Source organism: Callithrix jacchus, chromosome 3 (assembly GCF_049354715.1).
Source record: "Callithrix jacchus isolate 240 chromosome 3, calJac240_pri, whole genome shotgun sequence".
Classification (NCBI taxonomy): domain Eukaryota; kingdom Metazoa; phylum Chordata; class Mammalia; order Primates; family Cebidae; genus Callithrix; species Callithrix jacchus.
In genome coordinates, this window is record NC_133504.1 from 54,797,287 (window position 1) to 54,815,742 (window position 18,456).

At 35.9% G+C, this 18,456-nt stretch overlaps 1 protein-coding gene across 23 annotated transcripts in view; it reads left to right on the forward strand.

Moving 5' to 3' along the window:
* Window positions 1-18,456, forward strand: part of INPP4B (inositol polyphosphate-4-phosphatase type II B) — a 988,233-nt gene that overhangs the window by 932,159 nt on the left and 37,618 nt on the right. Inside the window, exon 26 of one of the 23 annotated variants that reach the window (XM_008992665.5) lies at window positions 4,356-6,200. The exons of the other annotated variants lie outside the window; for them this stretch is intronic. Within the exon in view, the coding sequence (XP_008990913.2) occupies window positions 4,356-4,461 (106 nt within the window). The 3' untranslated portion in view covers window positions 4,462-6,200. Of the gene's footprint in view, window positions 1-4,355; window positions 6,201-18,456 lie in introns of those variants that run through there. 23 annotated transcript variants of the gene reach the window in all.

The window sequence follows — 18,456 nt, forward strand, 5'->3', positions numbered from 1 at the left end:
CATCCTTGTGACAGTTTACAAATGGAATGCTTCCAGTTTTTGTCTATTCAGCAGGATATTGGCTGTGGGTTTGTCATAAATAGCTTTGATTAATTTGATATACATTCCATCAATACCTAGTTTATTGAGACTTTTTAGCATGAAGGGCTGTTGAATTTAGTCAAAGGACTTTTTTGCATCTATTGAGATAATCATGTTGTTTTTGTCATTGGTTCTCTTTATATGATGGATTATGTTTACTGATTTGCATATGTTGAACCAGCTTTGCAACCTAGGGATGAAGCTGACTCGACCATGGTGGATAAGTTTCTTGATGTGCCGCTGGATTTGGTTTGCCAGTATTTTATTGAGGATTTTCACATAGATGTTCATCAGAGATACTGGCCTAAAATTTTCTTTTTTTGTTGTGTCTCTGCCAGATTTTGGTATCAGGATGATGCTGGCCTCATAAAATGAGTTAGGGAAGATTCCCTCTTTTTTTTAATTGTTCAGAATAGTTTCATAAGGAATGTTACCAGCTCCTCTTTGTACCTCTTACAGAATTCTGCTGTGAATTCTTCTGGTCCTGAACTTTTTCTGGTTGCTAGGCTATTAATTGCTGCCTCAATTTCAGAACTTGTTATTGGTCTATTCAGGGATTTGACTTCTTCCTGGTTCAGTCTTGAGAGGGTATGTGTCCAGGAATTTACCCATTTCTTCAAGATTTTCTAGTTTATGTGCATATAGGTGTTTATAGTATTCTCTGATGGTAGTTTATATTTCTGTGGGATCTGTGGTGTTATCCCCTTTATTATTTTTTATTGCATCTATTTGATTCTTTTCTCCTTTATTAGTCTGGCTAGCAGTCTATCTATTTTGTTGCTCTTTTCAGAAAACCAGCTCTTGAATTCATTAATTTTTTTGAAGAGTTTTTCATGTCTGTCTCCAGTTCTACTCTGATCATAGTTATTTCTTGTCTTCTGCTAGCTTTTGAATTAGTTTTGTCTTGCTTCTCTAGTTTTAATTGTGATGTTAGCGTGTTGATTTTAGATCCTTCCCTCTTTCTCTTGTGGCCATCTAGTGCTATAAGTTTCCCTCCACACACTGCTTTAAATGTGTCCCAGAAATTCTGGTATGTTGTGTCTTTGTTCTCATTGATTTCAAAAAAAAAAAAAAAAACCACCTCTTTACATCTGCCTTAATTTTGTTTTTGCCCAGTAGTCATTCAGGAGCAGGTTGTTCAGTTTACATGTACTTGTGCAGTTTTGCATGAGGTTCTGAATCTTGAGTTCTAACTTGTTTACAATGTGGTCTAAGAGACTGTTATTATTTCTGTTCTTTTACATTTGCTGAGGAGTGTTTACTTCCAATTTTGTGGTCAATTTTAGAATGAGTGAGATGTGGTGTTGAGAAGAACATATATTTTGTTGATTTTTGGATGGAGAGTTCTGTAGATGTCTTAGTAGATGTCTGGTCCACTTGGTCCAGAGCTGAGTTCAAGTCCTAGATATCCTAGTTAATTTTTTGTGTTGTTGATCTGTCTAATATTGACAGTGGGGTGTTAAAGTCTTCCACCATTATTGTGTGGGAGTCTAAGTTTTTTGTAGGTCTCTATGAACTTGCTTTATGAATCTGGATGCTCCTGTGTTGTATATTTAGGATATTTAGCTCTTCTTGTTGCATTGATTTTTTTAATCATTAAATGCCCTTCCTTGTCTCTTTTGATCTTTGCTGGTTTAAAGTCTGCTTGATCAGAGACTAGAATTCCAACCCCTGCTTTCTTTTGTTTGTTTGTTTTCCATTTGCTTGGTAAATATTCCTCCATCCCTTTATTTTGAGCCTATGTGTGACTTTGCCCATAAGATGGGTTTCCTGAATACAGCAGCCAGATCGGTCTTGACTCTATTCAATTTGCCATCTTGTGTCTTTTGACTGGGTCATTAAGTCCATTTACATTGCAGGTTAATATTTTTATGTGTAAATTTAATCCTGTCATTATGATGCTAGCTGGTTAATTTATATATGTTTTATATATAATATATATGTAAATATATAAATATAAATATATATATATTGTGTTTTAGGTTTTGGGGTACATGTAAAGAACATGTAAGATTGTTGCATAGGTACATACATGACAATGTGGATTGCTGCTTTCCTCCCCATCATCTATATCTGGCATTTCTCCCCATGTTATCCCTCCCCAACTCCCCACCCCATGCTGTCCCTCCCCTAATCCCCCCCTACAGACCCCAGTGTGTGATACTCCCCTCCCTGTGTCCATGTGTTCTCATTGTTCAACACCCGCCTATGAGTGAGAACATGCAGGGTTTGATGTTCTGTTCTTGTGTCAGTTTGCTAAGAATGATGGTTTCCAGGTTCATCCATGTCCCTACAAAGGGCATGAACTCATTGTTTTTTATGGCTGCATAGTATTCTATGGTGTATATGTGCCACATTTTCCCTGTCCAGTCTATCATCAATGGGCATTTGGGTTGGCTAGCTGGTCTTTTTGCCTGTTAGTTAATTTAGTTTCTTCATAGCATCAATGGTCCTTAGAATTTTGTACATTTTTGGAGTGGCTGGTACTGGTTGTTCCTTTCCATGTTTAGTGCTTCCTTCAGGAGCTCTTGTAAGGCAGTCCTGATAGTGACAAAATCTCTCAGTATTTGCTTGTCTGTCAAGGATTTTATTTCTCCTTCACTTATGAAGCTTAGTTTGCCTGGATATACAATTCTGAGTTGAAAATTCTTTTCTTTAAGAATGTTGAATATTGGCTAAAACAGTGATTCTCAGTGCCCATCAGAAATCTAGGAAACTTAAAAAAAAAAAAAAAAGGCACACATCCCACCACACACCACATACTAGTTTTTGGGATGGAACCATGATTGAGAACCACTTGACTAAAGTCTACTTTATTTAAACCAATAATAATTTAAATCAGTAATTGATTTTAATGATTTTATGACAAGACTATAAAACGTCTTCTCCCAATGTATTTGCAGAAAATATTCTTAGTAGGAACTTTCAAACTTCCTATTAATCAAACTTATATTTGATTAATAGATTACTAGGAATGGACCTTAAAAAATACAATAATAAATTTGACTAGATTTTGTAATGTCAAATTAAAAAGAAATAATTGCATAGGGAAATTTAATGCCTCTATAAAGTAAATTAAAACAAAAATACCATTGTATTATTATTTTTCTTTACAGGAACTTTAGGATTATGGGCATACAAAGTAATAATGTGACTCCATCATTCTTAGTTGTTTTTTATACTACACTGCTTTCTCAGTCTGTCATGTCTCCCTAAAACTAGGATAGTTAATATGCTCATTAGTAAGATGACTAAGGTAAGTTTCAGCATATACCTTTGTATCACCTTTGTGATTCAGGGCTTTAGTCGTTCTATTTCAGTAAATATTTAATTCATAAGAGAGGCTAAAAGGCCCATCGGTCTTATTGAGTTTCATCTTATTGAATGTCATAGTCTCAACATGTTGCACCTGTAATTTTTCTGTTGGGGGAGCATAATTTATAAAGTATTCTGCTTTATAAATAAATGACTCTTAACCAATTAATGTCAGTAAAAGATGTATTTGTATGACTTACTTCCTTGTAAGATTCACTTTTAAGTAATGTAGTTCAATTATTGTTGAAATAGAAAACTTTTTTCTTTCTTTAGTCTTATTTCCACTTGAGCTTATTTTTCTTTTCCTTTGTTTTTAATTGCACACATTGGAGAAGAGCCACTATTATTTCATATTATGTGCTATTTCAAATATTAAAGACAATTATAAGCATTGTAAACATAGGTAATTGAAGTTTGCAGCTATTTTTTGACTTCTTGGAAGGGATGTGTTTGTAGAGAACATCATAATTGGGACCAGTTTTTCCATGATTGCTAAGTATTGTCTCCTCCCTTTAGAGTTTCAGTGGTGCATTCGCTATATTACTTCAGTCGGTTTTTGTAGCAAATAACAGGAATAAGCTGAGAGAGTCACCTTCATCTCAGGGTTATTAATAAAAACATGAAAATTGACCTTATCTGGGATGCTTTTACTTTAGCTGAAGGTGAGGTGAAAGATACTGAAAAGAATATACGTTCCTAGAAATCATGTTAGAGCAAGTATCTTTTAATAAGCCATTCACTATGAACCCCAAAAGAGAACTGATCTTTCTGGGGTAATTAAAGAATGGTCTACAAAGGACTTTCAATTTCCTGAACAAAATGTATGTGCTAATTTTAGGGTATCTTCTTCCTATTCATGCTTGACAAGATGGTCATAGCATTCTGTTAATAGAAAAACGATGGGTTTGAGGTTTATTTCTTTCTCCTAATTTCTTTTGTTGATAATGTTTTTTTTCCAGTCCTGCAACTGGAGACCCTATGAGTGTGAAAGCCACAGTCCAGAACAGCCATCAGCTTTATTTACACCTTTTCAAGTCAACCATTTTCAGCTCCCAAAATTATTAACTACATGCCTAGACATAGAAGGATGTGAAACTTATATTTTAACTTAATAAAATCAAATGAAATATAAATGAATCTAATTGAAACAGATAAATTTAACTTCTTCCACAAACACAGGTTTTTAAATCCAGGAAGACCTGGAGTTTATTCCGTATTCTAACGCTAAATATCTGTGCAGTGGTGGACACATTAATTAATCTCAATGCCTTAGTTTCCTAATGTTTAAGGGTGAGATAATGCTCCATTGCTCTCTTGTGAGTGTTGTGATAAATGAGATCACTTATTTAAAGTCTCTGTACCCAGTGGGCATGAAGTGCTCTGCTGAGAAATGTTACCCTTGGTCTCTACACTCTTCCCATCTCTGTCTACCCTGCTTGTTCTTCCTTATCCCATTTTTCTTTACAAGTGCCTTCTTGAATATTGCTAAAATGGGGGAGTTCTCCTGGTCTTTGTGGTCTTAGGAAACATGTCTCAGGATTAACATTTGGTTTCTAAAAGGCTTAATCTGTCTCTCGGTGATAGAAGGCTAGAAGGTTTGGAAATCTTGCTAGAGCCCTGGTGATAGCATCAGGGAATCTAGGAGCAGCTAAGCTTAGCGTTGGGGTTAGGACACATGTGCAGCCCCAGAGAGCAGCACTCCGCACTCAGTTGGTGGACTAGTGATTATCTAATTTCTGAATGCCCACATCTTTTATTAACAAGTTAGGATATCCTGTAATTAATGTGTCAGGAGCCCCACCTCAGGAGGTGACTTGGGAACATAGATCGTGAATAGAAATATGTGGTCATCATTTTCATAGTTGAAAGTGAACATCTTTTGTATATCTACTATGGCAGAGTACCATGCTAAACAAAGGGAGAAATACATTTGAAATCCGCTAATAGTCAATGAGGACTTACTATGGACTAAGAATAACAAAAAGCATCCTATATGGGGAAACTTAATTCCCACAAGAACCAAATCAGATAAATGAATCCGGAGCATAGGAATTGTTCACTATTAAGTGCTTCAGAGGATAAAAAGAATCACTGTACCTAGGAGGTATCCCCGAGAAGGTAGAATTTTAGCTGTGTCTTGAGGATGAATACAATTTAGGTAAGTTGCCAGGAGTTAGGAAAATCTATATTAGAATTATTTAAGTGAATAAGAGTAAAATTGTTTAAGTGGATAAAAGTAATACTTATTCCTTCATCACACTTGTCAAGTAGTTTTGCTTACATAAATGGTATCACACCGTGTGTCGTATTGAACCACTTATCTTTTTCAGCTAAGTTTTTGAGATCTGTGCTTATTTGTGTTACATCTGGTTATCTCCTTTCAAACTTGTATAATACTCCTTTGTAATCATAGACCGCAATTTATCTATTGCCCTAGCTAATTTTCGGTAATGGCAAAACATCAGATGCACTAATTTTAGGTAAAAAGCATCAGATGTTTTGCCATTACCAACAATACTGCAATAGATATTCTTACATGTATATTCATGTATATAAACCCATAGGTAGAATGGGTGGTAAGGCATTTGTATCTTTAATTTTGCTAGATACTGCCAGATTGCTTTTCCAAATAGCTATACTAATTTATAAGCCGCAAGCCACGCATATGTGTTCCCCTTTCCCTACACTTCCCAATACTTGTACTGTAAGAGTTTTTAATCATCTGATGGATGAAAAGTGCTATTTTTGTTTAATTCATATTTTCTCAGTAACATAAGATAAGATTAAATGTCTGTCTAAACATTGATCAGCCATCCAGATTCTCACTCATCTCATCTTCAGTGTTTTATATAATGGGGTTTTGCACATAACTGCAAATTAGAAAAGGATTCCAGCATTTATAAACCATTGGCCTATTATATATAAGGTATATTTTAGAAAACAGTGTTTCAGGAGTGGTATGGTTTTCTAAAAAATATGTTTTATTTTTATTTTTTAAATGAAAGAACAATAGAATAATACAAGAGCATCCCTTGGGTTTGGACAGAGACTGCATCATGCTATGACAGGAGCCTGTGACATAATGTCAGGCTTTTTAGCAGGAAGCGGGGCAGGTCTCCACTTTAGACAAGGGAAGGAAACTTCCAGCTGAGAAACAAAACCCTATAGTTGATTAGGGAGATGATTGATGCCTTTGCACTTGGAAAATAAAATGTAGCAAGAACTAGTCCAAGAAAGATCTCATTTTTATCAAAGAAGGCTGAGATGCAGGCAGCCCAAACCTGAATGATCTATGGAGAACAGTTATGCCGAAACCTAGAAAGTCTGTTTATGCCTCAGAAGGTTGAGACAAGAGAATCAATGAAGTAATTTTCATTTCACCACCTAATGATTTTTTTCTACAAACACCAACTGCCTTGTCCTAGGCAATGATATCCATGAATTCATATACTCAATGTGCCTATTATATTTGTCCTCACACACATAAAACAAAATTCAAAAGTATTAATTCAATGAATTATCAGTATATTGTCTGAAAATTCTTGTCTTCCATCAGAACACCTGCTATACTCTGGTAAACACTGTCATAGAATGGTTTCATTCCTTCCAACTTAAGTAATGGTTATAGTGCTCTAGACACTAGTTGAAGGGAACAAATTGGATGGCTTCACAGGCCAATTTTAAAGAAAACTGGACTGGGTGGCAACCGTATTTATGAATAGGCACCCAAAATGTTGCAAGCTTTTCTCCTGATCAGAAGACCACGGATGACAGAGAAGTTCAGATGCTAGGCATAATATATTACTGCCCAAAGGATAATGGCCTAAAGCCCTAGGAGCAAAACTGCATTATGCATAATTTCTCCCCATTCTCTTCCATTCAGTGAGCATATCAGAACTCATCTGAGTGTGAATGACATCATTATGGGGATCAAAACTGTATTTATAAAGCTTATCATTCGAAAAAATTTTATTAGTAGTAACAAATCACATGTGATATCTCTCAAGTATCACAGCATTATTTGGGGAGTAATCACTGTTCTGAATACTCTCTAACAATTAAGCAAGCTCAGCAGAGAGCGGGCTGCCCCACTGTGGCACGTAAAGTGGTTAAGAGGAAGGACTTTGGAATTAGACTGCCTGGTTTCTCCACTTCTTAGCAGTGGGAATGAAATTCTAAGAGGCATTAAGTTCTTTGTCTGTAAAATGAAACGACATACATAAAGAAATCGGTAACTGGGTTTGGTTTATAGTAGGTAGTTGGTAAAGTCAAACTGTTGGAGTGATAATTTCACCAGCATCCTCATCTAATAGGGTTGTCTTGAATGCTAAAAGAAACAATGCTCACTGATGTTCTTAATATAGTACTTGTTACACAGTGAAGATCAGTATATGTTAAATGCTGCCATAGCTATTACTGATGTGTGGTGATGATTGCTGTTATTGCTGCTGTTATTGCTTATTTGTAATGGCAGCAGGAGCTATTACAAATAGCATTATCCTATCATGTGGTTTTTACTAAAACAACAGCAGCTTCCTATCATCACATCGCTTTTACTACACTGTGAATGGCTGTGATGTCCTCAAACTATATTGAGGAAAGTGAAAAAAAAAAGTCATATCCGTTATTCATATTATCTGTTGCATTGGTTTTCAAATAGTAATTCCAACATCCGCATCATCCAAGAACTTGTTAGAAATGCACATTCTCGCCGGGCGTGTTGGCTCACGCCTGTAATCCCAGCACTTTGGGAGGCTGAGGCGGGTGGATCACAAGGTCAAGAGATCGAGACCATCCTGGTCAACATGGTGAAACCCCGTCTCTACTAAAAATACAAAAAATTAGCTGGGCATGGTGGCGAGTGCCTGTAATCCCAGCTACTCAGGAGGCTGAGGCAGGAGAATTGCCTGAACTCAGGAGGCGGAGGTTGTGGTGAGCCGAGATCACGCCATTGCACTCCAGCCTGGGTGACAGGAGCGAAACTGCGTCAAAAAAAAAAAAAAAAAAAATGCACATTCTCAGGCCCTTCCCAGAACTACTGGACCAGAAACTCTATAAGTGGAGCCTAGCAATCAGTGTTTTAATGAGCTCACCGGGTGATTCTGAGGTGCATTTAAGTTTGATAAACACTTGTCTAGTGTAAGGATATTGTTACATTTTTAACGTCTTCTTTAAGGTACAATTCACATACACTTACCAGACTGTAACATTTACCCACCATTTGAAGTGTACAGTGTGGATTGGGATCATAAGACCCTTCTGAGAAGGGGTCATGCTGTACACTCTTGGGAGAAAGGAATGCTAATATCATGAAGCTTCCATAAAAATCCAAGAGAATTATTAGGTTCACAAAGCTTCCAGATAGCTGAATACATGGAAGTTCCTGGAGGGCAGTTCACCCAGGGAGCACATGGATGGTCCTCATCCCTTCCCTCATACCTTGCCCTACACATATCTTCATCTGTATTATTTGTAATCTCTTTATAATAAATTGGTAAATGTATTCATTAAAGGATACAATGCAGTAGTTTTTAGTGTATTGACAGAATTGTCCATCTATCCCTACAATAATTTTAGTACCTGCTCAGCACTCCTAAAAGAAACCTTGTTTCCATTACCAGTGTCTCCTCAAATGCCTTCCCCCCAGCCCTTGGGAACCACTAGGTTTGCCTGTTCTGGACATTTTATATAAATAGATTTATACAATTTGTGATATTTTTTGAATGCTTTGTTTCATTTAGCTTAACATTTTCCAGGTGCATCCATGTGGTCACACATTTTTTTTCCTCTGTAAAGTTCCCTCATTGTGAGTATTCTGTGCAATCATTCTCAGAGCATTAACATTTGGCTAATGAATGATTCCCCACAACCAGACATGTGCATGTGTGCATATGTGTTTGTCTGGGCTGGAGCGATGTGTGATTGTGTGTACATGTGGGTTTGAATTTTGACTTTGTAGTTTTCTTTTTGTATAGAATATTAAAAAGCTCAGGGAAAATTTTGTGATTCATCTATTTCAAATGTATAGCATTTCTTTAATGGGCCTTCAGAGAGAGAGAGAGAGAGTGTGTGTGTGTGTGTGTGTGTCTGTGTCTGTGTCTGTGTGTGTGAGTATGTGTGTATGGTGGCCTCATTCTTAGCTCCATTTTATGACATTACCCTTGCACTTACTGTTTCTTTCTCACTTTTCCTTCCTGATATCTTACTGAATTTGATGTATCCATGTAAACTGCCTTAAATTCTTTTTGGAATAAGGCAGGGTGTAAATACTTAAATAACAGTAAAATCACATAAACCATTCAGTATATCCTATGCTCAAGACTCTTCCTAAATTTATTCTTAGCAACCTTCAGTACAAGCTGAAAATACTAAATTTTTTCAAACTGCAAAATACCTGTTTTCTTATATCTGAATTTATGTGTTTTCAAAATGATGTCTGTCTTCTCAACTATTTGAGAAAATAATGCCATTATATTTATTATATGCTTTAGAGTTTTCAAATCATCTTGACTGTTCTTTTGTTTTAGAAAATAGAAATACAATAGATGTCATCTTTTGTTCAGTTTTGTTTCATAATGTAATTTTACAACACAAATTCACAGAATTTTATAAACACTGATAGTTTTATTTGATTTTGTGATAAAGATTTTTTCTATTGAAGAAAATAGACTAGAACAAAAGTGAGAAAAAGACATATTAGAGCTGTCAAGAGGTATTATTTTTGCCAGAAAAAAAGGGAAAATGCTTTCCACTTCACAAGAATGAACTGATTTTACAGCAGCTGCTTTTGAAATAGATTTATTGAAAACTTTTGTGATCTGTAGTCTCCATTAAAAGAAAAACCACTTTTCATATAACAAAAATCCCAGATGCATATGTTCAAGGTACATATTGTTAAGTATTATTTGGTCATAAAGTTAAATGGCAACCAAGGCCACTGTGTATAACTACCATGGGTTCAGCTTGACCACATGAGAAACATGTGGTTGACAGACTGTGGAAGCCCACATCCCAACAAGCATTTGATGAGTTTCATCTTTTTTTCCTCTGTGGTTTGACTACATACCTACCATTGTATTGTGCACGTTAATAACTGAAGAGCTGTTTAGGTATTATGTGGTTCCTGAACAGAGAATTAAGGTGATTTTTTTAATACACTGAATAATAAAAGATGTGATGTTCTGGAAGAAAACAGAGATGATGTGATTATATATAGCTTTGCCTTCCAACAACTTTGTAGCAACAATTTAGTCTTGAAGGTTGAATTTTTATAGTACATAGACATTGTATGTAATTAGAAATTAATTTTCAATCATGGGACATAATTTGGGATGGAAATAAGTCTATTTTCAGAAAATTATATATTTGATATTCACATAGTCATTTATAACCTTCCATTATGCAACCCTTAAACTTTATAAATTAAAATTTCATCACAGAGGTTATGATTTCAGACTATAACAGAAAGTAGAAACTATCTCTATTTATGGCAAGGTAAAAGAAAGTCACGTTTCTTTGCAGTCTGCTTTATATAGTTTTATCATAAATACCTATATGTGTTTTTTGCTATCTTTGCCCACATCCCCTGAATAACAAAAGTTCACTAATAACGTTGGTACAAGTGCTGAGATGAAAGGAAAATGAAAAGTGCCCATTTTTTTAAAAAAGCCTTAAGGATTTTAGGATGACAGCATACTAGTACTAGGGAAAATAAATTTATATATGTGTATTTTTAAAATTTTGAGGTCAATTTGAAAGTTAGTAGTTGCCCTCTGACTAGCCATATCTCCAACTAAATGTTAAAATGGTATTAGCATCCATTGTCAATATGCTTCAGAACATTTTTCTCCTGGAGTTTGAAGTCCTGAAAGCACAAGTTCAATGTAACTAATTTATCACAAGCAAGGAGAAAACAAAGGAAGAGAGTCTTGGATGCATCTGGACTTCTGTGTGTGGAAAACTAGAAGAGGAAAATAAGCTTTTTAATTCATTTAGGATCTGACCAGGTAAAAGAATATGTGAACTTCTCTCTTTAATTCTCATGGCTTGGACTCCTGGCCAGGGGGGATAGTATTGGGTCTTCAGTCAGGCAGGGCAGTCTCTTCACTACAAAGGTAAGCTTTCTGTCAGGCAGATCATCTGGACTATTTCTACCAGTAGCTAAGAGAGAAAGCAGTCAGCACTCCTCATAGATAATTAACTTTTAGGAAATGTTCGGCAATCTGATTATTTTTTCCATGTCCCTGCAAAAAATAAATGTTGAATCAGCATCTTATATATAATAGAAGGCCTTTGCATCTTTATCCTTGTATAGTTTTATGTCCCCATTGGTAGCAATAAATCTAAATTCAAGGTTCAGCATTTCAATGTTAGACAAAAATTATATTGAAGTGCTTACAAAAGTATAGTTAACATATTTCCTCATTTCTCTCAGAATATGTACCTGAGGTCTATAGATATGTGTTTCTGTTGGATCAGTGTTGAAAGGCAAACTAGATGTCTTCTGGTCCAAAACTTCACAATATCTTATGTTAAGGAGTATATTCATCTAACAAAGCAATTATTTTTTAATCTGGATATACTTAACTCTATACTAGCCCTTCAATTGAGTTTCATGGTAGCTTTTTCAGCTGAAGGCTCTGCACTTTGAATCTAATGTGAAAGCTCTATGATTCTCCCTGGTATGGTGGTGTAATTGTGTGGTAGTGTGATGGTGTGATGGTGTGGTGCTGTGATGATGGTGTGGTAGTGTGATGATGGTGTGATGGTGTGGTACTGTGATGGTGTGGTGCTGTGATGATGGTGTAGTGGTGTAATGATGTGATGATGGTGTGATGGTGTGGTACTGTGATGGTGTGGTGCTGTGATGATGGTGTGATGGTGTGGTACTGTGATGATGGTGTAGTGGTGTAATGATGTGATGATGGTGTGATGGTGTGGTGCTGTGATGATGGTGTAGTGGTGTAATGATGTGATGATCGTATGATGGTGTGGTGCTGTGATGATGGTGTGGTAGTGTGATGACGGTGTGATGGTGTGGTGCTGTGATGATGGTGTGATGGTGTGGTACTGTGATGGTGTGGTGCTGTGATGATGATGTGATGGCGTGGTACTGTGATGGTGTGCTGTGATAATGGTGTGGTGGTGGTGTGATGATGATGATGTGGTGGTGTACTGGTGTGATGGTGGGCAAGAGTAGAAAGACTGAATGCATAGGATGTTCCCTTTATGCACCTGAACTGATTCCAGTGCCAGGAGATATGATTCTCCAAGCAACAGTGATAATTTATACAGCATTACTAGATCAAGGTTAGATCTCTGTGTTTGAGGAAGGTCTAACTAAAACAACTTCAGAGAATCACTTTTGTTTCACAAAGTGAATTTGGCATACTTGCAAGACTCGTGATCCAAATTGAGAAGTAAATTGGAATGAATTTTTTCCTATTACTTTTTTCCTTGCTTTGGAGGCCAAAGACACAGATAATAATTGCAATCTCTGTGTGTGTGTGTGTGTGTGTGTGTGTGTGTGTGTGTTTGTGTGTGAGTACATATATACATTTACATATGACATTTTATATTTTATATATCATGCTATATATTCTATTTAGTACATAAAATATATAAAAATTATTTAAATGCTCTTTTTGCTTAAAGCTAATTTGATCATGTTTATAAACTGCATTTTAATTCAAATGACCAATCATTACGACTTTTGAGATATATGTGTATTATTATGCTATCTCTTCAGCCACTAAATTTAATATTTTTTAATTCCAACATTTGTGCATCTCATTAAAATAAGACAAATTGAGAGAAGAATAGCTATAAATTAACTTTCCCCAAATATGTCAGACTATATACTTTGCTCTTTATTTTCATAGGGTGGTAAAACATCACAAGGTTTTGGTAACAGAATAAAATGTCTATTCACACATTAATTGTTACTCTCTTAAAAGTCAATTTTCAAACTCCTTCAGTTTACATGTACTTGTAACTTTTTTTGCTAACGGTATTTTAAGACTGCAGCATTTGGAAAGGACCGTAGAGATTACTTGGTGACCCTGCCAAGTAAGGCAGGGATTCTTTTTACAACATCCCTGACAGATTGTCAGCTAACCTTTACTTGTACATGTACAATAGCAGGGAGTTTGTTACTTTGAGTATCAACCTATTCCATTTTTGGACAGCTATATGATTTTTAAAACTTATCTTCTTGTTAAGCTGAAATCTCTTACCCTATAACTTCCAATTATTGATCCACTCACCTGCCTGGATCAACCAGCACCTTCCTTACGTCAGCCTGTCGAATATTGGAAGATGGTTTCTGTGTTCTCCTTAAGTTTTAAAATTCCTTTAAGAGGTGAAAGTCGGTCCAACTCCTGCTCTTTCTGAAAGACACTGCCACCATCTCTCAATGCATTCTTCATTTTAATACTCTTTATAAGTAATTATAAGCAAAAATCAAATACCATCTTCTAAATTTAATTATAAGCAAAAATCAAATACCAACTTCTAAATTTAAAAGAAGGCAAAGGTTTGCCTGCCTTTTCTTCTTTCCAGTTGTATAGTGCTTGCTGCTAAGTAGCAAGCACTTTTCTAACTTCTTTACAGGCATTAATTGCTCTAATTCTAATGGCTGGGACCCCTTGGCCTGGGTAAATGGTATGGGCTCCAGACAGGCAGGGCGTTTCTGTGAATTAAATCTTCTAACCTGTGGATTAACTTTGTGGACTTTTAACCTTATAGGTTAAGTCTTAAAATGAAAAACAGCCACAGAGGGGTTAACTGGCATGCAAAAAGCCTTACAGCTACGACATGGTGGAACCAGACCCTCTTACTCTAAGTCCTAATTTCTAGGAGCCTAGGCTGGTATCTTTACATTCATCTCTTTATGCCTGGATCCATAAAATACATGACCTTTTTAAAGGAACTTTGTCTCACTATGTAATAAATGTGAAAGTGTAGTCCTTTGTAGTATATATTGTCGTTTGGCAAGGTTTCTCCCATTTTTCTAGGGTGCTTGATATTGTACAATGAAATATAAATGAATACATTTTACTCTCAATGACTCTGGCTATCAAGTAAGTACAGTGGCCTAAATGGACATTATATAATATATATTTCCTGTGCTTTAAGAAATGGGGCTGAGTTTTGTGATAGGAGATACTTATACCTAATGATAGATAATAAATGGGCCGGGCGCGGTGGCTCAAGCCTGTAATCCCAGCTTTGGGATTACAAACTTTGGGAGGCCGAGGCGGGTAGATCACGAGGTCAAGAGATCGAGATCATCCTGGTCAACATGATGAAACCCCGTCTCTACTAAAGATACAAAAAAAAAATTAGCTGGGCATGGTGGTGCATGCCTGTAATCTCAGCTGCTCGGGAGGCTGCGGCAAGAGAATTGCCTGAACCCAGGAGGTGGAGATTGCGATGAGCCGAGATCGCGCCATTACACTCCAGCCTGGGTAACAAGAGCGAAACTCTGTCTCAAAAAAAAAAAAAAAAAAAAAGATAATCAATAAATGATTTGGGGCTCTGCAACCCAACACTTATATTAATTAATTAATTAATTGATTGATTGATTTTTAAAATAGAAAGCCCATGTGGCAGTTTCTTTGGCCAGGGTGAGATTCCTGCATGAAAAATCATGGAAGGTGCAAAAGCAAAAATCAGTCACAAGTATGTAGTAAGTAGCCATTCTATAACTCAAAATCTATCGAGAGAGAATCCCATACAAATACATAATGACAGATGAAATCTTAAGTACAAACTACTTAATGGCAACAGAATTTCTGCTTTTAGAAACAGCAATAAGAGAGTGATTAAGCAAGTAGGAGGGGTAAGAAAAGTATGGGGCACAGTCAGGGGCTACAGGGAGAAAGTGAACTTTCAGCTGGTATTACTACCAGATAGGTAAGTTAAGAAAGAATGCCCTCCACCCACAGGAGACATTGATGATTCTTATTTTTAAAAAGTTATTGCTCATTCTAGAAATCTCACCATGCTTTGCTATATGCCTATGATTGGGATGTACTGACAGTAAATATTAAATAATATGAAAAGTAGATTACTTTATCAAGTTATGTTATCTGAGAAAGTAATGACCTTAAGAAAAATTAGAAAAGTGACTAAATATCCAGGCTTATAAGCCCTTATCTCCCTCCACAAATACATCAGTTTGGTTTTTAGGTGATGTCTAACCTGCCTGCACTTTTCTGCTTTATACATGGTTGGTTTTATCAGACAAAAGCAGGCAAGATTATATTTGGGTTAGAAATCTGTGTAACAAAAACTTAATCTTTCCCGTGAGTTTCAATTTTAGTTGACCACCTCTCTATTGTTGTAAACACCATTACTACTCAACCCAAACTAATCTCAATCTTTTATTCTTAGAAATAGTGAAAATTGTATTAGAACTAGACATCTTACAACAGATAATTATAAATTGATTTGTCCAAGAATCTTCCTCACTAGTTTTAATTTTGAATTACAAATTGTCAGTGATATTAAAAATATTACTTCTGAAAAGTGTATTTTTTATTTTATTTTTTTGAGACAGAGTTTCGCTCTTGTTACCCAGGCTGGAGTGCAATGGCGCGATCTTGGCTCACTGCAACCTCCGCCTCCTGGGTTCAGGCAATTCTCCTGCCTCAGCCTCCTGAATAGCTGGGATTACAGCCACGTGCCACCATGCCCAGCTAATTTTTTGTATTTTTAGTAGAGACGGGGTTTCACCATGTTGACCAGGATGGTCTCGATCTCTTGACCTCGTGATCCACCTGCCTCAGCCTCCCAAAGTGCTGGGATTACAGGCGCGAGCCACCGCGCCTGGCCTCCTATTTTGTTTTTAAAAGTCTTGAACCCTTCCCATTTCTGAGTATTTCATTCATAATTGTCGAATGGTATATTAGAGTGGTATATGAATTCTGTAGTGCCTTAAATGTAATATTGAACTGGAGAGTGTCTAGTCTCTTGTACTACCATATGCTTTTGGAATAGACAACTGACTGGACCTGAAATTGCTTCCTCAAAGTTGCTTTCAGGGAAAAAGAAAAAAAAAGCACAATTTGAGAAATAATGGCACAGTAATACTGTGCTGTGTATTTTAAAACCATTTATGAAGATGAGAGTTTTTTATTTGAGTAAGTCAAAAATACCAGAATTATTCCTTAAGTTTAAGGCTTAATATTATGATCTGATTAAAATTTCAAATCAGTATAAAATACCAAATAATGATTATCCTCAATTTAAATATTGTGATCATAAGCTTCTGATATTTACTAAGATAGAATGCATTTATTTATGGAGTACCTAGCGTATGCATGGCCCAAATGCTATTAGAGAGAACAGCATTTTGATCCCTTAGAGGACCTTGACTCGTGTGGTATTTTTATATATGATCTTTAGTATATGGCACATTAGGTAGATGAAATATGTTGTTTGCCCTAAACGAACTCCGGTCTAGTAGGGGAGGCAAGACGCACACAAATGGAGAAAATGCAGGGCTACATGCTGTGAATGCCATCTGGCTTAATCCAGAAAGTGCAATACATATTCACAGGAGGAAGCTGACACCCTCTGATGCTTTCTTTGCCTGGAGCATTTGTGTTGGGTCTCAAGGAATAGTAGATGTATATGTATAATTACATTATATTTATTTAAATGTAATTATATATAATTTTGATTTTGTCCAATAATCCTCCTCACTAGTTTTAATGTTGGATTAAAAATTGGCAGTAATATTAAAAATATTACTTCTTGTAAATTTCATTTGTTTCCTATTTTGTTTTTAAAAGTGTTGAACCCTTATAATTCATATATATTGTATAATTATATATATATAATTTTGGCTAAATTATAGGCACTGTAGATTCTCAAAATGTTAAATAAGAAGCAGAAAGGGCACTACACAAAGAGTTAATGGATTTGCAGAAAGTTTTAAGAAGTAAAAAAGCAAATTTTGATATAATTTTAGCATGAATAGCTCAAGGAAATATAATATTACCAGTTCTGGATTTCATGCCTTCGCTGTTTGCCTGTGAATATGTGAGAATATCCATAATCTTTATACACAGGCAAATTAGAAATGGACTAAACTATTTCTGATTTAGCCTATACATCTGTGTTAATGTTCATATCAATACTAGCTGACCAGTGCATATGTCAAACTATCTTTTAAAATAGCTTAGACTTTATCTTTTTTGAATCTTAAGTGGAAATGCATAAATTCAGCTACTTGCTTGAATGAAGGTTTGCCTTATTCTCAGATTCCATCACTAACCAATACTGCAGAGGAAGAATAACAAAAACTATGTTAAGTGGCAGCTGATGAAGAACTTGATTACAGGCTAAGTTTCTGTAACTTTAGAGTGATATAAACAGATAAAATACTGCAGAGAGAAAAGGCTTATGATTTTTAATATCCTCCCATTAAAATGGATTATTCATTACAAAAGATCATATGAAATGTGCTACTACATTTCCTAATTTTTAATTTATTATGTGATGAGATACTTATATTTTCCCATCTTCTCCCAATGTAATTATTTCCATGCTGCCTGTCTTTCTGGAATATGGGTACTCTGCCATTGCAGAGTACCATACTCTAAAAGAACAACTTGTCTCCTTAGCATTTAGCACAAATGACCTCTCCATCATTTGTATGGTCCAGAGATGAAGGGCAAAAACTCTCAGACCAGAGCTTTCAGAGTTCCCAAGCAACCAGGACAAGAGACACGGTATATTTGAGTTGCAAAATGCAGCTCAAAATTGATATCTCCTTACTTTACTCTCGTCACTAGTATTGTTCAGATTCCTAAAGGCAACTAGAGGACAGTAGACCTCCAAGTTAATGAATGTACCCTATTATAACAGTGGACATCAAGTATTAATGTTACCAACCCTTTGCAGATTTAGATTTTCCAATTTAGCACTTGAGGCTGTTCATTTCCTTGTAAAATGTGTGCGTTTTTAGGCTTAGCTGCTTCCAGATATTTTTGGCACTTTGTTACCAGCCAAAACATCTGACAAGTAGCTTCCTTCTGGGGACTGAAGCTT